A 20746-nucleotide genomic window follows, 5' to 3' on the forward strand; every position below is an offset into this window, starting at 1 on the left:
TTTAGTTGATTGCATGCTACAAAGTGAAGTATTGTCACTCTGGGACCAGAAGTAGCAACAGAGAGACGGGAGACTGTGTACTGAGTGCTGCTGCTGTCTTATAAGGTGGACAGCAGAGGAAAGGTTGAGAGGCCTGCTTTTATGCATGAGGAGATGGTAGATGTATATGGCGATGGAGGTTGCTAACATAAGCATTGTGGCTGTCTGTGGTGTGGCAGCAACACAAAAGGGTGAGCGGCTATCACATTATATTGAAGTGAATGTTATGCACTACGCTGGATTTGAGCAGGTGGGTGTTTTTTGTATACAGTATTACACTAATGTGTGTTCTTTATGTTTTTTGAGGTATTGAAAAACATTACACGCATTAGGAAAAGCACCATCACTGTGAGGAGACACCTGTGAGCACAGTTTTTCAAAATAACTTTAGGTTGGCTACAGTGCCATGAAACTTAAACAAATATTTGCATATTTTCATAGGAACATGAAGCGGCTTTAAAGTGTACCAGAGCTCAAAAGCAAAAAAGATTTATACATACCTGGGGCTTCTTCCAGCTCCATCCGCTTGGATCGCTCCCACGCCGCCATCCTCCGCTGCCTGCAGCGTCGGGAACTGGGTCCCGTCACTTCTGTCAGTCGCGGACAGCCTGACTTTTATGGGGGTGAAACATGTTGGGTTGTGGTGGGGCGATATGTTAAGGTGCGTACTCACGCACTACAAAAGGCAACGACGGGTCCGCCGGACCCTCCCGCTGGGCGGTCTTTAAGCCGACAGTAGCGCGTGTATGCGCTGACGGCAGACTGATAAGGCTGTTTCTGAACGATCCGCTCAGCCTGTCCGGCGGACCCGTCGTTGCCTTTTGTAGTGCGAGTGTATGCACCTGTAGTAATAGCAAATAGTTTATTCTGGGTCAAAGGGCAGACTCTAGGGAGATGCAAACTGATACAGCCACCTGTTTAGCCTGCAAACTACAATTGCCTCTCCCGGATCAGTCTAAAGCTGCTTTAATTAGTATCTTTATCATTGAAGGATTACTTTTTGTTATTTTTTTGTACTCTTTAAATACAGTACATATTAAGTAAAAGATAAGTTTTAATGTTCTATATAGGTATAAAATTGAGTACATACGCATGGCTGACTACATAATTGGACTTGTGTGGCACTAATTAAATGAAACATCTAGTATGAAAACCTACTCTAATACACATATTTATGGTGTTTTCTATGGGAACTAATGGTCCATGCCAACTTAGAATTTTTTTTTGCAGAATAATCAATACTCCATCTCTATTCACGCTTGCTTTGTTTTACTAGGTTACAAATGGCATGCAGGTATACATGGTACACTTTTTTTGGAGCCAAACACTTTTTTTTATTAGTGAACTGTAGAGGTACCAACAAATGTGTCCACATTGGTATATTTATCTTACCTTTCTTAAATTTCTGTAGTATGAAGTCCATTTGATCTAAGGGGCTGCGAAAAGTACCAGAGTGACCAAGAGCCTCTTCTGTGATAGAATTCAAAATCTAACCAAAACATAAATATACAGAATATTCCAAAAAAAGATGAACATACAATCAATAGGTCTCTTACAAACATCAAGTATTGAATAATGCAACCAAAAATCAATGCCTGTCATACAAACATGAAAAGAAGCAGCTAAAGCTAGAGCTTGAGCTCTAAGGGCTCGTTTCGACTATCGCGAATCCGCATGCGTCCAACGCATGCGGATTCGCACATGTAATGCAAGTGGATGGGCCTGTTTCCACTGTAGCGTTGTTGAGGTGCGTTTTTTTCAGTGGTGAAAAAACGCACAAAAGAGCAGCAGAATTCGCCAGCGAGTGGAATCGCATGCAATGTATTTAATAGGGAAATCACATGCGTGTTCCCCATGCGTTTTTTTGCAGCGAATTCGCATAGGTACCAATGTTAATTTACACAGGCAGTGACATGGTTAAAATCGCATATACCCTCACCTATTCACATGCGAATTCGCGGCAATAAACGCATGCGAAATCACATCCGCATGCAATTTCATCAGCGGTGGAATCCAGGCGATTCCGCACCGCAATAGTGGAAACAAGCCCTTAAGGTAAGTATCTGATTTTGATCCCGAGCTCTGGCTCGGGATCACTGTAAGACATCGCCTAGCTCTAGCTTCCTGTTACCAAACTGAAGTTTTATAATTGTTCACCACCAATTTTCTGTGGCCACAAGACCCCATCATGTAGACACGTGTGGCCTGATGCACCAACTAGTGGTAAGATTGCCTTGTGCAGGTGGCACATGGCAATTTTACTGTTACTAACGCGGGGTGAGCACCACCCATTAACCCATTAGCACCACACGCGTTACTGTACTGCATCCCTCCCCCCCCCAAGTCAGTAATGATAAACAGCATTCTAACTGCTAGTTGGTGCATCAGGTTCATTGTTTCTACTGTGATGCAGGGATTCTGGGAAAAGTAAACATAAAGTGTCCCTCTATACTGAATCTACGAAAAAAATTTAACTTTTATTACTCAATTTAAAAAGTAGTCTGACTGACAATATACATACTCTAGAAGTATTGCAAGGCCTACTCTGTCAGTAATTACGGGTCACTAAGTAGTCCAGGCCCTTTTGCAATACCAATAATTATAAAATCACACAACCGATGGGGGTTGTGTGATTTTATCATTATTGGTATTGCAAAAGGGCCTGGGCTACTTAGTGACCCGTAATTACTGACAGAGTAGGCCTTGCAATACTTCTAGAGTATGTATATTGTCAGTCAGACTACTTTTTAACCACTTAAGGACTGCAGTCATAAAACCCCTTAAGGACCAGAGCCTTTTTTTCCATTCAGACCACTGCAGCTTTAACGGTTTATTGCTCGGTCATACAACCTACCACCTAAATGAATTTTACCTCCTTTTCTTGTCACTAATACAGCTTTCTTTTGGTGCGATTTGATTGCTGCTGTGAGTTTTACTTTTTATTATATTCATCAAAAAAGACATGAATTTTGTCAAAAAAATGACTTTTTTTACTTTCTGTGCTGACATTTTTCAAATAAAGTAAAATTTCCTATACATTTGAGCGCGAAAGTTATTCTGCTACAGGTCTTTGATTAAAAAAAAAACCATTCAGTGTATATTTATTGGTTTGGGTAAAAGTTATAGCGTTTACAAACTATGGTGCAAAAAGTGAATTTTCCCATTTTGAAGCATCTCCGAATTTTCTGACCCCCTGTCATGTTTCATGAGGTGCTAAAATTCCAGGATAGTATAAATACCATAAATACCCCCCAAATGACCCCATTTTGGAAAGAAGACATCCCAAAGTATTCACTGAGAGGCATGGTAAGTTCATAGAAGATTTTATTTTTTGTCACAAGTTAGCGGAAAATGACACTTTGTGACAAAAAAAAGTAAAAAAAAAAAAGTTTCCATTTCTTCTAACTTGCGACAAAAAAAAAAATGAAATCTGCCACGGACTCACCATGCCCCTCTCTGAATACCTTGAAGTGTCTACTTTCCAAAATGGGGTCATTTGTGGGGTGTGTTTACTGTCCTGGCATTTTGGGGGGTGCTAAATTGTAAGCACCCCTGTAAAGCCTAAAGGTGCTCATTGGACTTAGGGCCCCTTAGCGCAGTTAGGCTGCAAAAAAGTGCCACACATGTGGTATTGCCGTACTCAGGAGAAGTAGTATAATGTGTTTTGGGGTGTATTTTTACACATACCCATGCTGGGTGGGAGAAATATCTCTGTAAATGAAAATTTTTTGATTTGTTTTACACACAATTGTCCATTTACAGAGATATTTCTCCCACTTAGCATGGGTATGTGTAAAAATACACCCCAAAACACATTATACTACTTCTCCTGAGTATGGCGATACCACATGTGTGGCACTTTTTTGCACCGTAACTGCGCTAAGGGGCCCAAAGTCCAATGAGTACCTTTAGGATTTCACAGGTCATTTTGCGACATTTGGTTTCAAGACTACTCCTCACGGTTTAGGGCCCCTAAAATGCCAGGGCAGTATAGGAACCCTACAAATGACCCCATTTTAGAAAGAAGACACCCCAAGGTATTCCGTTAGGAGTATGGTGAGTTCATAGAATATTTTATTTTTTGTCACAAGTAAGCGGAAATTGATTTTAATTGTTTTTTTCACAAAGTGTCATTTTCCGCTAACTTGTGACAAAAAATAAAATCTTCTATGAACTCGCCATACTCCTAACGGAATACCTTGGGGTGTCTTCTTTCTAAAATAGGGTCATTTGTGGGGTTCCTATACTGCACTGGCATTTTAGGGGCCCTAAACCGTGAGGAGTAGTCTTGAAACCAAATGTCGCAAAATGACCTGTGAAATCCTAAAGGTACTCATTGGACTTTGGGCCCTTTAGCGCAGTTAGGCTGCAAAAAAGTGCCACACATGTGGTACTGCCGTGCTCAGAAGAAGTAGTATAATGTGTTTTGTGGTGTATTTTTACATATACCCATGCTGGGTGGGAGAAATATCTCTGTAAATGACATATATTAGATTTTTTTTACACACACAATTGTCCATTTACAGAGAGATTTCTCCCACCCAGCATGGGTATGTGTAAAAATACACCCCAAAACACATTATACTACTTCTCCTGAGTACGGCGATACCACATGTGTGACACTTTTTTGCAGCCTAGGTGCTCTAAGGGGCCCAACGTCCTATTCACAGGTCATTTTGAGGCATTTGTTTTCTAGACTACTCCTCACGGTTTAGGGACCCTAAAATGCCAGGGCAGTATAGGAACCCCACAAGTGACCCCATTTTAGAAAGAAGACACCCCAAGGTATTCCGTTAGGTGTATGGTGAGTTCATAGAAGATCTTATTTTTTGTCACAAGTTAGTGAAAAATGAAACTTTGTGAAAAAACAATAAAAATAAATTTCCGCTAACTTTTGACAAAAAATAAAATCTTCTATGAACGCTTCATACACCTAACAGAATACCTTGGGGTGTCTTTTTTCTAAAAAGGGGTCACTTGTGGAGTTCCTATACTGCCCTGGCATTTTACGGGCCCAAACCCGTGAGTAGTCTGGAAACCAAATGTCTCAAAATGACTGTTCAGGGGTATAAGCATCTGCAAATTTTGATGGCAGGTGGTCTATGAGGGGGCGAATTTTGTGGAACCGGTCATAAGCAGGGTGGCCTCTTACATGACAGGTTGTATTGGGCCTGATCTGATGGATAGGAGTGCTAGGGGGGTGACAGGAGGTGATTGATTGGGTGTCTCAGGGGGTGGTTAGAGGGGAAAATAGATGCAATCAATGCACTGGGGAGGTGATCGGAAGGGGGTCTGAGGGGGATCTGAGGGTTTGGCCGAGTGATCAGGAGCCCACACGGGGCAAATTAGGGCCTGATTTGATGGGTAGGTGTATTAGGGGGTGACAGGTGGTGACAGGAGGTGATTGATGGGTGTCTCAAGGTGTGATTAGTGGGGGGAATAGATGCAAGCAATGCACTGGCGAGGTGATCAGGGCTGGGGTCTGAGGGCGTTCTGAGGGTGTGGGCGGGTGATTGGGTGCCCTAGGGGCAGATAGGGGTCTAATCTGATGGGTAGCAGTGACAGGGGCTGATTGATGGGTGATCAGTGGGTGATTAGATGGCAGAACAGATGTAAACAATGCACTTTGGAGGTGATCTGAGGGTAGGTCTGGGGCAATCTGATGGTGTGGGTGGGTGATCAGATTGCCCGCAAGGGGCAGGTTAGGGGCTGATTGATGGGTGGCAGTGACAGGGGGTGATTGATGGGTGGCAGTGACAGGGGGTGATTGACAGGTGATCAGTGGGTTATTACAGGGAAGAACAGATGTAAATATTGCACTGGCGAATTGATAAGGGGGGGTCTGAGGGCAATCTGAGCGTGTGGGGCGGGCGGGTGATTGGGTGCCCGCAAGGGGCAGATTAGGGTCTATTCTGATAGGTAACAGTGACAGGTGGTGATAGGGGGTGATTGATGGGTAATTAGTGGGTGTTTACAGGAGAGAATAGATGTAAACACTGCACTTTGGAGGTGATCTGATGTCGGATCTGCGGGCGATCTATTGGTGTGGGTGGGTGATCAGATTGCCAGCAAGGGGCAGGTTAGGAGCTGATTGATGGGTGGCAGTGACAGGGGGTGATTGATGGGTGGCAGTGACAGGGGGTGATTGACAGGTGATCAGTGGGTTATTACAGGGAAGAACGGATGTAAATAATGCACTGGCGAATTGATAAGGGGGGGTCTGAGGGCAATCTGAGCGTGTGGGCGGGTGATTGGGTGCCCGCAAGGGGCAGATTAGGGTCTAATCTGATGGGTGGTGATAGGGGGTGATTGATGGGTGATTGACGGGTAATTAGTGGGTGTTTAGAGTAGAGAACAGATGTAAACACTGCACTTGGGAGGTGATCTGATGTCGGATCTGCGGGCGATCTATTGGTGTGGGTGGGTGATCAGATTGCCCGCAAGGGGCAGATTAGGGGCTGATTGATGGGTGGCAGTGACAGGGGGTGATTGATGGGTGATTGACAGGTGATCAGGGGGGATAGATGCATACAGTACACGGGGGGGGGGGGGTGTCTGGGGAGAATCTGAGGGGTGGGGGGGTGATCAGGAGTACCCAGGGGGCAGTTTAGGGACTAAAAAAAAAATAGCGTTGATAGTGACAGGGAGTGATTGATGGGTGATTAGGGGGGTGATTGTGTGCAAACAGTGGTCTGGGGGGTGGGCAGGGGGGGGGGGGGTCTGAGGGGTGCTGTGGGCGATCAGGGGGCAGGGGGGGGCAGATCAGTGTGTTTGGGTGCAGACTAGGGTGGCTGCAACCTGCCCTGGTGGTCCCTCGGACACTGGGGCCACCAGGGCAGGAGGCAGCCTGTATAATACACTTTGTAAACATTACAAAGCGTATTATACGCTTCCTATCCGGCGATCGTCGGGTTAACAACCCGCCGGCGCTTCCGATTGGCCGGCGGGTTGACGTCGCGGGTGGGCGGAGCCTATTGCCGGCGGATGCGCGCGCATCCCAGCGCGCGATCCCCGGCAAAACAGTGCCCCAGGACCTGACGCCATTCTGCGTTACGTGGTCCTGGGGCTGCCACTTTGCCGCAGCCAATATGAATTAGGTGGTCGGCAAGTGGTTAAATTGAGTAATAAAAGTTAAATTTTATCGTAGATTCAGTATAGAGGGACACTTTGTTCAGTTCAGGATTTGTTGTAGATTTGATTCTGGGAAAAGTACCAAGTCAACGAATTGTCCTTTCTACTTTTGGACCACACCTTATTGGCCAGCTCACCGGATGATTCCAGAGAGGAGAGGAGTCAGGCTGTACTGCACTGCCAAGCAAAATGTAGACCATAAAAATAGACCATAAAAATAGCATCACCAGTAGTTTGCTTCTGTGCATTGTTCATATTCTCTTTTCAGATTGACTGGTAATAGGGTGTGCCTTGTTTGGTTCTGGGTTTAGTTGGACTTTAATTAACGCAATAAAACATCACCAGAGCAATCAGAAGATACAGGTATAAGAAATACAAGATGTGATCCTAGATGAGGAACCCTTACTGATTTGACTGTAATGCCTGGAAAGAATCCATTGATGACAATGTGTAGAGAATCTGTCAGCAGTGAAGTCCTGAACTTCTCTATGAGGTTCCTTTTGGAGCCAAGGCCAAAGAGGATAATGTTGAAGCCCAAACTGACAAAAAGAGAAAGAAATGATTTTAACAGAAAGTCACAGCTTTTCTGTGGAGAAACACTTTCACTAGTCTGGAAGGCAAGGAAACTATTAGGCTGATTTCCATGGACGATTTCACCAGGGCTGTGGAGTCGGTACAAAATGCCTCTGACTCAGTTTATGAAACCACCAACTCCAGGTACCCAAAACTGCTCCGACTCCTCTACTCTACAGCCCTGAATGTCACATACATTGGGCAATATCCTATCAACTTTTCTCCTGCATATTCTCCAATAGATCTAAATAACAATTTTGTAGTACTTAGCTATTTAAAAAGTTACGGTACTAAATAGTAGATTAAAAGCTAACATCAAATTAATTTTGATACATTTCTTGTTTGGTGGGAACTTTAAAAGAATTTTATTGATAAGGTTTGAAAATATCTACTTGGTGAAAACTCAGTTATTAGGATATGGCCTATAGGGCTTAATGCACATAACAGCGGTAATATTGCCATGCACAGACAGCGCACGCCAATATTACCCTTACTTCCACTAGTAAGTACCGCGAGTTATGTTATTAGAGTGACAAGTCATACTCGCATAGCACGATCGTATGGTAACGTCCATTACTAACAAGCGTTATTGTAGTAATAGATTGCAAGTTACCCTAATAACATAACTCGTGGTACTTACGGGCAAAGTGTAAAATTTCTGTGTGCTGTCTGTGCACGGCAATATTTCCACCATTATGTCATTAAAGTGAACCAGAGACAAAGCACCCTCATGTATTTTACCATATATATCAGTGGGAACATTAGAGAAAACATCTACCCTGTTCTCCGTTTCATTCTTCACTGCTCAGCCTGCCTGTTATCAGCCATGATAAAATCCCTGACTGAGCATTCAGTCTGGCTTTGCTCAGGAATCATTATAGCTCAGTCTGTCTTCTTTGATGTCTTTTCAAGCCCAAGCCTGCCTCTTCTGGCTCTGCTATAATGACACAGCTATAATGATTCCTGAGGAAAGCCAGACTAAATGCTCAGTCATTGATTTTATCAGGGCTGATAACAAGCAGGCTAAGCAGTGAAGATTGAAACAGAGAGCAGGGTAGGTGTATTCTCTAATGTTCCCACTGATATATATGGTAAAATATATGAGGGTGCTTTGTCACTGGTTCACTTTAAGCCCATAGTGTCTGTTTTAATTGGTGGTTAACCTATCACAGACCTCTGGCACTTGCCAGCAGTCTATGGTAATATTTGTGATTTTATGCAGCAGGGACTTACAAAGCATGCGTCACTGCTGGTAAGCATTTTGTGCGATCTTGCATTGCCTGAAATCACACACCATTTTCAACAAGTGGGGTTCCCGTCTAAATGTATGCCATAAAAATATCACAATGTTTTTATTCCTTCTTCCTAACTGAACACCAACAATACAATTACTTGTGACACCCCTCAAAGCCTGTTGTAGACACATGGGATAGGGCTGGTTTCCACTAGTAAATGATGCAAATGCAGCTAGCTAGCCTCATCGCATCACTTCCGCCGCCGGCCGCATCACTTCCGCATCTCCCGATGCGGAAGTCCATAGAGGAGATGGGACGCGGCTGCAGCCGTGCGATAATCTGCAGCATGCTGCAGATTCTCGGATCGCACCGCTCAACATGCACGCAGTGGAAACTCTTCCATTGCCGTGCATGTGTTTCAGGACACCCGCGGTGCGATGCAACTATGTAGCTGCATCACACCGCTCCTAGTGGAAATGGGCCCATAGTGTGTATGTGTGAAGGGGGGGAAAGTTGTTGAGGGGGGATATTGTCCAGAAGTATAAATCATTCCCTAATTCCCCCAATAAGCTCTGAATGACTCAGAAACAACAACATAGAACAAGGTTATTTTCACACCCACAAAAATGCTAATGGGTACAAGGCCCTAAGCACTTACTGCATCTGTAGCATCCATTTGTAGAACAGGGCTTCATGTCTCTTATTCAGGCTGTGAAGGTCTGAAGCAAAAGCTGCTGGGCTCTGATCCAAGAGATTTTGTAATGTTTCCTGTTGGTGTTAAAAGTTTTACCACTCTGTAGTTACAGAATATCTTCTGACAAAAGGGGACAGTTAAGACAACATGCCTTTACCGTATCTACTGGTATATGTAAAGGCACAGAAACAGGGCTGGACAAATTCAAGGCTTGAAAGTACAAAAGAGAAATATGAAGGTAGCTATTATTGTTCAACGGTATTTCCAAAACTTTAGAATTACCAGCAAATTCTTCCATCTACAATAATTTAGTTTACAATAAAAATGCTTTAAAAATTACGCAAGTGAAGGTATGCAGATCAGGATTTCTTACTTTCCTGACTGACATACATATTCAGGTCAATGACTGTCCTACAGAATGGAATAGACAGAAGAGCAGCACTTGGGTCATGTAACCAAAATTTTCAGACGTTTGCCACGACAGCCTCCATATTTCTCTCAAAACTATGGAAACTCATTTATAACTTTCTGTATTTTTTAGTCAAGGGAACCACAGAATACCTTGTTAAGGCTGTATTTCCACCAGACCCGAATGTCAGCATTTTGAAAAACATAAAAAACACATTAGAACTGACAGCTCATTATAAAACAATAGTCTGTTTCCATCTACCATACGTTTTTATTTTGTGTATAAGGAAAAATCTTAACACACCTTTGAGCTAAGTTGCCCGTTGGCGATCGGGAACTGCTCCCCTTGGGCGATATCGCTGGACAAGGCTGCACAAATGCGAGTCAGCTGTGTAGCTGGCGATGCCCTGTGTTGCTATGCAGGGGAGGGTGTGGAGGGACGACGGAACGGCGTGCGCGTGACGGAGCAGTAATGTCACGTGGTGGGAAGTAAGGTCGCGTACTGTTATTCGGCGTCCTGGAAGGAGTCATCAGTCAAGGGTGTGAGTTAATCCACCAGGCGGATCGCTTGCGGGTTGGGTGGGGGCTGATCATCCGGGAGCCACTCTACACATGCTTGATTATTGGTTAAGTCGGTCATTATCAGCCAACTGTAATCAAGCGTGTGTACGAGGCTTTAAAGTATACCGGAGATGACGTGATGAGAAAGACGTGTATATACAGAGGCAAGTACACAGACACCTATGCTGTGCTCCTTTTCTTTTTCCCTGCTTGAAAGAGTTAATATCCAGCTATGTATCTGCCAGTTCTTCTCCAGTCTGCTATAGCACTGACAACAAATTACAGCTATAAAACACTTTGCTAAGCACATAACTGGGCTCCTGGCTGCAAGGGATAGATAAAAAATGTCAATAGTTCATGGATTTTCCCTCTGGGATACGTTAGACACTGCAATTGAGCAGAGAAAATAAAACATTAAATCTACCTTGTAAATGTTTATACATAAAATAAAACCATGCAAAGTCCATAAAAGTCATTTTTAGGAGACGATGACCAATTCACCTTGAGTTCACTATACAAGCTTTTTTTTTTGTTTTTTGTTTTTTGTTTACGGGCAGTGCACTGACTTGGCTCAATGCAGCTATGGGGAATGCAGGCATTAATCATGCACAACTGTGCAGAGTGTACAGAAAAGAACACACAAAAAAGGTATTCTTTCAACCACACTGAACAATACAAGCATAAGTTCACAAACCATCCTGTTTTATATTTTTCCCATTCTGCATTGCGTACCTGATCTAGCTTTGGAGTCTGTAGTCTCTGTAACGTTCTGTCTGATGTGTGAACCTTGGAACTGCTGTGAGCTTCAAAATACTCTTCTACCAAGTTATTCTGTTAATGACAGAAGCCAGACATGTAGACCCACATGGTCACTGTATCCTTAGTATTCAAAGACAACAAAACTTTACATACAGTACATACCATATGTTACACATCGCTAGTATTTCACAGACATAAATTGAGAAAAAATATTTTGGAAAAGAACAAAACAAAACCCATTGCAGTTTTTGCAAAAAAAAACAAAACGAAGCATCAGTTCATAAATCCTCAGCAACCTCTCATCTGCCTGCTCACTCTCCACTACTATTCCACTTGAAGCCATGCGTAAATATACTTTGAGCAATCAGGGAGGTGTTGCTGACACAGCAATCACTCTCCCCTTTATGCCCACTGAAGTGAGAAGGATATGGAGGCTGCCATATTTATTTATTTTATTTTAAACAATGTGCATTGCCTGGCTGTCCTGCTGATCCTCTGCCTGCAATCATGTTAGCCGTAGACCCTGAACAAGCATGCAGCAGATCAGAGGTTTCTGACAAAAATCTGTCAAGATTAGCTGTGATTCAGTGTGATTCAGACACTAAGAGATCAGCATGGCTGCCAGGCTACTGGTGTTATTTAAAAGTAAATAAATATGGCAGCCTCCATATCCCTCTCTTTAGGTGTCTTTCAAGGGGGAAAGTTTCATGCTTACAGAATGTGAACAGGAGGCTGTCAGAAGCTAAGGATGTATGAACTAGTGCAGATTTATAATACTACGAATATCTTTATTGTATATTTATATAGCACAGTTCCTCTGTAAAGTATATAAAAAAAAAGAATCACATCAACCGCCCCTCATCTTATCTAATCTCCCTAGCATAGTCTATATAGTCTATATAGTCATGTTTTAGGAAAGTAAACTTTTGTTTTTCTTAGCATAGTCTAGGGACAGTTTTTGGGGAAAGTAACCTGCTAGTATATATGTGGTAAGTGGTATATATGTGGGAAGAAATCCACACAAACACAGAGAAATACATATATGCAGACCGTATCCTGGCTAGAGTCATACCTATAACAGTGTTGCTATAAGGAGAGAATACTATCCACCCATACATTTTCTTTAAAAACCTGAAACTGCTGTTTTACAGAGTTTCCAAGCCTAGGCTATAAATGCCGTCTGGGATATTGACATTGACAAGACCAGTCCTCAGGCAGGGTCAGTTTGCATTTCTGACTCGTCTCCCAGCCAGGGCACTATCTGCATGGAGATTGTATGTTCTCCCCGTGTCTGCGTGGGTTTTCTCCAGGCACTACGATTTCCCTTTACATCCTAAAAACATACAGATAAGGTAACTGGCTTCTCCCTAAATGGGCTCCAAAGTACGATGAAAATAAAACTATGGTAGGGATTAGATTGTTAGGTCCTCTGAGGGACAGTTAGTGACAAGACTGTGTATAACTGTAAGACTAAGTGCTGCGGAAGATGTCAGCGCTAAATACATACTAAATAATAATAATAAAGTTAGTATAGCAGCCTGTCTGTATAATATATGCACACATGCCTCTTTTGCCCAATCAACCATTGCCTGATATTAGTGCAGAAGTAATGAGACAGCCCACCAGACCAGGCTGTCCCTCAATACACACAGCATCACAGAAGAGGCTGATGAGCAGCCAGGAAAAGTAATGAAACGTGGCGTACACTTACATTTTTCTTTCCTTTTTTAGATGGTGTTTTTCCAGGGGTCTGAGAACCTTTACTTGGCGTGTGTGATCCTTTACTTGGAGTGTGTGATCCTTTACTTGGCGTTTTAGTAGCAGCTGGCCCCTCTTCTAACTCTTCATCAGAATTGGAGGCAGAGTAATCACTTTCACTGTCTGACCTCAAATTTGGGGCTGTGAGAAATAAATAAAATCCTACATAGATCACCTTCATTTAACTACTGTACCTCGGAGTTGAAAAGAAATGCGGAATTAGAAAAATATGGAAGGCTTCCAATCGGGGATGTGGAGTCGGAGGTTCCATAGACTGAGTACATTTTGTATTGTGCTAATCCTCTGCCTTTATTGTATTATGAATCACATTCCTAGAACAAGTAAGAAGATCAGGTATTCTAACTTCAACCTGAATTTACTGGCTGCACCCTGATTACAAATGTGGGTCTCAGGACACTTAATAAGCCAAAAGATCTATTCATTTATCGCCTTCACACTTCCTGGAGTTACTGCACCACTAACTCCCTACAGTCGGCTCTCTTATGTTCTGCAGCTCAAGGTGTCTTTCTACATCTTTGCTCCCAGCAGCGTAACTGGCAGCAGGATATTCTCAGCCTTTCTTGGAAGTACTGCATCATGTGATAACGCCATGTTATCAGGGGCGTAGCAATAGGGGGTGCAGAGGTTGCGACCGCATCGGGGCCCTTGGGCCAGAGGGGCCCCGTAGGGCCCTCCCTGAACTGCAGTATTAGCTCTCTATTGGTCCTGTGCTCATAATAATTACTTTTATAGATACTTTGAATAGTGATAATCATTAACAAACTGTTCCTCATCCCCTTCTTGCACATCTGACACTGTAGTTGCCACTGGCAAGTTTTGGCGTGCTGTATCAATTGTTATGTATAGAGTGCTTGGGGGGCCTCATGTAAAACTTGCATCGGGTCCCAAAGCTCCTAAGCTACGCCACTGCATGTTATGTCATACACTATAAATTGCAAAGCCAGACATTATTATAGGGGTTCCTGGTAAAATGGGCGCTAGATGTTCCCGATAGTAGAATATCAGTAATTGTGCCGATATTCTACTATCCTTCTCTGTAACCTAACCACACACTACCTATGCTAATCTCCCTCCTTTCCTATATGTAACACTAACATCCCGCTACATACACCTAACACAAAGTACAAAGGGAAGGAGCAGCTTAACGCTAGGCCTTTTATACATCTGCATTAAAGAACAAGCGACACCCAGGCTAACCTAGAAATAAAAAACACATATGCAAGTAGATAAATACGACTTCTACTTACATAACAAATGTATTGTGCTATTCACGTAATGATTCCTGTGAATTTTATAAAGGAAAAGCAGAACATCCTATTCTAGGCAGTGGCCATCTTGCCAAGCAAATGCTGACATCATATCCTCCCTGACTCTTGTTCCCCCCCCCCCCCCTCCCTTCTCTTGCTCATTGTGTATTCATTAGCTGCCCTCCTCCCAGAGTCTTCAGGCATTCCCACTGGGGTGTTTACTAACAACTGCACTGTGTTTTTTTTATTTACACATCCAATCACTGAGTCACCTCAGCCTTGCTTGTAAACACAAGTAATCAGAGGGTGTTTCTGAGAAGCAGCTGGCAGGGAAATAAATGGGAGAGGAGGAATATATTATAGATAAAAAGAACTCCCAGCATTCAACTCTTTGGCACTGTTTGGCACTAGGGCCAGTGCTCCTAAAGTATGTGATAACTAAAAACCATAACAGCAGAAAAAGTTTTGCAAGTTTTGAATGCAGGATTAGCAACTTTATCACTTAATACACTCAGACCAGTTGCTGTTGAAATTTTATTTTTATGGTGACAATATCGCTTTAAAGGAAAAAAAAAACAAAAGACAGGTCAATAAAGTATGGATCTTACCTGACAGTCTTTTCCTCAGTCTATGAGGTGTGGTGGAGATAAATTCATTCTTTCTTCCCTTTTAAAAGTAAAATGAAAAAGTGATGAGATTTGTTATAGCAAAATAAATTATTGCTGATATATAGCCAAAGTTTTAATTTGATTGGATAATTACAACCTAACCTGATAATAAGCAAAGCATATATTATATAAAATACAGAATTAATCAGCAACAACTCAATACTGCATAAAGCTGCTGAATAGAAGACTAGTCCAAACAGTTCACAAGTCAATTCAATCAGAAGTAAATGCAGCACTATTCATAAAAATTGGTAGTAAACCTTTGTTTTCAAAATGTATGGGTTCAGTGAGGACCTCAGTGTTATCCTGCATAGCCTGTGATGAGAACTTGCACACCTAAGCCTGTGTTCAGCTTTGTGGTTTGGTCTGTTATAATGGCCTGGTAAGCCTCCCATTTATTAGATATTGGCGAGGGATACTAAAGCATTTTGAGCACAAAGACGTACTAACTTTTATGAGTAGCGCTAAATTGACTTATTACATTTATTTATAAAGGCCCATGAAAGAAGTCTATCCTTTCCTTGAATGGTCAGATCTGTGAAAGCTAGGCCAGTAGTGCCAGAATCATGCTGAAAATCCCAAGCTTATTGCTAATTTAGGGAAATGTCACATACCATGAATTGATGGTAATGGCAGTAAGATATTTCTTGTAGATCTCTACCACAGGTGCAGTTATTGCTATACAATGGAGCTGCTGATTTGTCACACCAGCAGAAACTTGAAGTTGCGTAGACTTCTGCTGTAATATAATCAAACCACTCCTACAGCAGCAGCTCTGTTGCTAGATGCAGAAAATTGCCATTTTCCAAATTGCCAATGCACAGCTCCACTAGGTAACTTTACAAGTAGCTGTACTATAGATTAGAGACCTGCAGCAGGTCGGGTACCTGCGGGTAACCCGAAATGCGGGTCTGGTTCGGGTACCCGAATTGATTTAACCACCCTGGCGTTCTGATTAAATCGCCAGGGTGGCTGCGGGAGGGTTTTTTTTTAATAAAAAAAAAACTATTTCATGCAGCCAACTGAAAGTTGGCTGCATGAAAGCCCACTAGAGGGCGCTCCGGAGGCGATCTTCTGATCGCCTCCGGCGGCAAGAAATAACACGGAAGGCCGCAATGAGCGGCCCTCCGTGTTTCGCTTCCCTCGTCGCCATGGCGACGAGCGGAGTGACGTCATGGACGTCAGCCGACGTCCTGACGTCTGCCGCCTCCGATCCAGCCCTTAGCGCTGGCCGGAACGGTTTGTTCCGGCTACGCTGGGCTCGGGCGGCTGGGGGGACCCTCTTTCGCCGCTGCACGCGGCGGATCGCCGCGCTGCAGCGGCGATCAGGCAGCACACGCGGCTGGCAAAGTGCCGGCTGCGTGTGCTGCACTTTATTTGGTGAAAATCGGCCCAGCAGGGCCTGAGCGGCAGCCTCTGGCGGTGTTGGACGAGCTGAGCTTGTCCAGACCGCTCAGCAGGTTAAGCTGCAGGTGCGGGTAGCGAGTGCGGGTAGGGTTGCGGGTAGCGGTCTGCGGGTGCGGGTCGCGGGTAGTGAAAGCAAGCTAAAAACCTTCTTTAAATTTGGTTTGTGTATAAAAATAGGTTTTATTAACTTTACAGCTCCCCAATGTTACTTTAAATGTGCACTTTAGAAGAAAATGTAAAAAAGCGGGTCGCGTGCGGGTAGTGGTTCTGCGGGTCGGGTTGCGGGTATCAAATTCACCAGAAAGAGGGTCGCGGGTCAGGTGCGGGTAGCGGTTCTGCGGGTGCAAGTCGGGTTGCGGGTATCAAATTCACCAGAAAGCGGGTCGCGGGTGGGGTGCGGGTATGAAAAAGTGAACCTGCGCAGGCCTCTCTACTATAGATTACTCAGAAGCATAAACACTCTGCTAGCATGCACCTTAGCTTCACCAAATAATGAACACGTCTGTTGATTAATGGGATCAGTTGCTTGAAGCATTGAGGGTTTGTTCACACCCTGAATGCAATACACAACATTGCGGTGCAAATGTTTTGGCGGTTGGGTTTCTAGTTCTGGAGAACGAGAATTACAATGCGATTGTGGGCAAAATGCTGCATGCAATGTGTTTGCGATTTATACAAATCACAAACGCTGCAGTGAGAATGGTCACATACAGTAAGTATACATTGTTACAGTGGTTTGGTGATCGCTGGCACTGAAACGCTCCTGAAAATCTCCCTAATGCATACAAGGCTCGATTTATTAAGCTCAAGATCTGATTTATTAAGCGCATTAGCATAGAAATCAAATTTTTATAATCACTGCTACAGCTTATAACGAATATAATCCTCATTAATTTCCATTTGCGTAGCCACACAGGCGTAAGGTATGTACATATGTTCAATTACTGTTGCTCAGGATGATCATTGATTATTTTGGGCCACAGTTTTAGGAATGATCACCGTACAGACACAAACATACACTGGAAAGGAGTGATCCACCATAACATCAGTGATCCACCATAACATCAGTGATCCACCATAACATCAGAAACACCCGTACTGAAGCAAGATCATGAACATCTTAAAAGAGAAAAATCTTGTGCCTGTACATACCATAAAAGCCTCTTAGCATCGTAATAAAACAAGTGCATAAATGAAATTGACAAGATCCACCATGGACTATTTGAGGTGCTTTGTCACGTCGCTACAAAAACTGCAACACAGACTGATCTCTAGTTCTTCAATAATTTTCATGCTGGGCTGCAATGTGCAATTAAAATTTTAACAAATCACAGCTCCCTGATGGTCTTACTCAAACAGCTACTTGGCAGGACTCCTGTTAGTAACAACTGTTGCATGAAGGAATTATCCACCTAGAAGCCTAAATGTAGCAAAACACTTAAAGGGGCACTACAGCGAAAAACTGTAAAATTTAAAATATTTGCAAACATATACAAATAAGAATTCAATTTTTCCAGAGTAAAATGAGCCATAAATTACTTTTCTCTTATGTTGCTGTCACTTACAGTAGGCAGTAGAAATCTGACAGAAGTGACAGGTTTTGGGCTAGTCCATCTCTTCATAGGGGATTTTTTAGCAGGGCTTTTATTCTTTATAAAGATATTCCCTAAAAAGAATTTAAACAATGATGCTTGCCAGCTTCCCTGTTCCCTACACAGTTGTTTGGCAGTTGGACAGAGCAACTGCCATTAACTAAGTGATTCTGAAATTAAATATATCCCTGAGAATCCCCTATAAAGAGATGGACTAGGCCAAAACCCGTCACTTCTGTCAGATTTCTACTACCAACTGTAAGTGACAGCAACATAGGAGAAAAGTAATTTATGACTCATTTTACTCTGGAAAAAATGTTTGCATATATTTTAAATTTTACAGTTTTTCGCTGTAGTGCCCCTTTAAAGAGACTCTGAAGCGAGAATAAACCTCTCTTCGGTGCTCATAGTTAGCAGGGGCACGTGTGCCCCTGCTAAACCGCTGCTATAGCGCCGCTAAACGGGGGTCCCTTCACCCCCAAACCCCCCACTGCGACACTTGGTCGCAGACTTGGCCGCTCCTGGAGGCAGGGCTAACGGCTGCAGCCCTGCCTCCAGTCGCGTCTATCAGCGGCGCATCGCCGCCTCTCCCCCGCCCCTCTCAGTGAAGGAAGACTGAGAGGGGCGGGGGAGAGGCGGAGATACGCGCTGACAGACGCCCTGCCCCAACCAGGAAGCGCTCCCCCGCTGAAACGAGGGGATTTGGGGGTGAAGGGACCCCCGTTAAGCCGCGGGATAGCGGCGGTTTAGCAGGGGCACATGTGCCCCTGCTATCTATGAGGTCTGAAGCGAGATTTATTCTCGCTTCAGACTCTCTTTAAAGTAAACCTGAAGCAAAAATAAACTGATGAGATAATGAATTGGATGTATAGCATGGGTAATAAATACAACATTAGTAGCAAAGAAAAGAGTCTCATTTTTATTTTCAGTTATATAGCTTTATTTATATCATTGCATCAGACTATCGCAGTTTAGAATTCACACTCTGTATTTTAAGCTATAAAACAAAGCAGAGAAAGTGACCCTTTGGACCTTCCTGCAGTAAACCCTTATCTCAAGCTGTATGTCACCGTTTCCTGGCTGTTTAAGCTCTTCAAAATACTGGACTGAGTTGGCTAGCTTAGAGAAGCTCTTTTGCATAGATAACAACTCAAGTTTAGCTCTTCCTGTACTTGGACACAGAGGCTTCAGGTAAATTCTTAGTGGGGCTAGTATCATGTGGGATTGTGTTTATCTCATCATGTCACACGATGCTTCAGGTTCACTTTAACTGTATGGAGCAAAGAGACAAATAACTCGCAGCAAACAATCAAATCAGGAAACAAGCTTTCGCTCACCTTAGAAGGAGTTTTCATTGCTGCAGATTGCTCTGTAAAAACGACAATTAACATCAGCAATTTAGCGAATTTGCTAAATAAATTTGTGTTTGCTATGAAAAGTGATGGTGTACTACATACTCTTGCTGCTTGGAGGTGGACTCACAGCTTCCTCGGGACTATCCGATATGGAAAATTTGACAGTTTTCGCTGGTGTTCTAGCCATCTCAGAAGCTTGCAAGTAAAAACAAAACTGCACAGTCAGAGCATAAAGACACAATTCACCAGTTATTTGTTTTGTTATGTGATGGAATTTATTGCACCTTTTATTTACTAGACAAGCTTTAACCTTTCTTAAAACATTATTATTATACTTCCCAAATTAAAAATAATCCTACATCCTGAGCCGACAGTGAGCCAATATAAACAAAGTATATAGTATATCTTTACTTAAATCATCTCAGGGTTAAATAGGTAAAAGTCAGGTAAACCCACCCAGCACAATTTATCCGAGAGAGTCTGCTAGTGGACATAGATATACTATAGACAGGAGTGAAAGAAGGTGGATGAAATGTGATTTTAAAGGAGTACTGTAGGGGTGTAGAGGGAAAAAGAGTTGAACTGACCTTCTAATGCTGGAGATACACGGTACGTTTCTGATCAGGCCAGCTGATAATATTCAGCAGGCCCGATCAAGCCGCTCGACTCCCGCCCGCTCGATCCCCGCCGGCGGACAATGGCAGGGAATCGAGCGCTGATAAGGAAGCGCTGGCAGGGACGAGCGGGGATAGATCCGCGGGGACGCGGCTGGGGTCGATTCGGCGGCTAATCGGCCGCCCGATCGACCCATGTAACATACACAAAAATTTGAGCACTACCATGTGTGCATCCTTATGCACCTTTATTATGCCCCGTGGCAATCAACCAAGAGCTAATTATATCAATCAAAAAGAGATAGCCATCTAGGGCAAACCATAATTAACCAACAATAACCTATGAATCAGATTTCATATGCAAAAATAATCTTTATTTCTTAATTACAACAAGCTGGATATATTAAAAACAATTAAAAACCAGGTAAAAACTCCCAGAGGCTGCCATTTATAATGGATAATTAACCCCCAATATTAGTCAATGATGATAACATCTAGAATGAGTCTTATAATAGTGGGTCCCTGCAGGCGCTACATTTAAACAAGGCGATCCTTTAAAGTGCCAAAAGTGCCAGTCGTGAGGAAAAAAGTGACAAATGCCTACCACTAGTAAATATATACAAATAAAGTGCAGAGTGCATGTGTGCATGCCCACGTCCCCACAAAAAATGTGCGGGCGTGCGC

General features: G+C 43.2%; 1 protein-coding gene across 1 annotated transcript in view; it reads right to left on the bottom strand.

Moving 5' to 3' along the window:
* Positions 1 to 20746, bottom strand: part of ORC2 (origin recognition complex subunit 2) — a 79874-nt gene that overhangs the window by 26832 nt on the left and 32296 nt on the right. The window contains exons 5-12 of the mRNA XM_068245136.1: positions 19551 to 19643; positions 19431 to 19462; positions 15035 to 15092; positions 13112 to 13299; positions 11374 to 11472; positions 9637 to 9746; positions 7577 to 7709; positions 1432 to 1528 (exon numbers count right to left, since the gene is read on the bottom strand). Coding sequence (XP_068101237.1) covers positions 1432 to 1528; positions 7577 to 7709; positions 9637 to 9746; positions 11374 to 11472; positions 13112 to 13299; positions 15035 to 15092; positions 19431 to 19462; positions 19551 to 19643 — 810 coding nt within the window. The remainder of the gene's footprint in view (positions 1 to 1431; positions 1529 to 7576; positions 7710 to 9636; positions 9747 to 11373; positions 11473 to 13111; positions 13300 to 15034; positions 15093 to 19430; positions 19463 to 19550; positions 19644 to 20746) is intronic.

This window comes from Hyperolius riggenbachi, chromosome 7, assembly GCF_040937935.1.
Source record: "Hyperolius riggenbachi isolate aHypRig1 chromosome 7, aHypRig1.pri, whole genome shotgun sequence".
NCBI lineage: Eukaryota > Metazoa > Chordata > Amphibia > Anura > Hyperoliidae > Hyperolius > Hyperolius riggenbachi.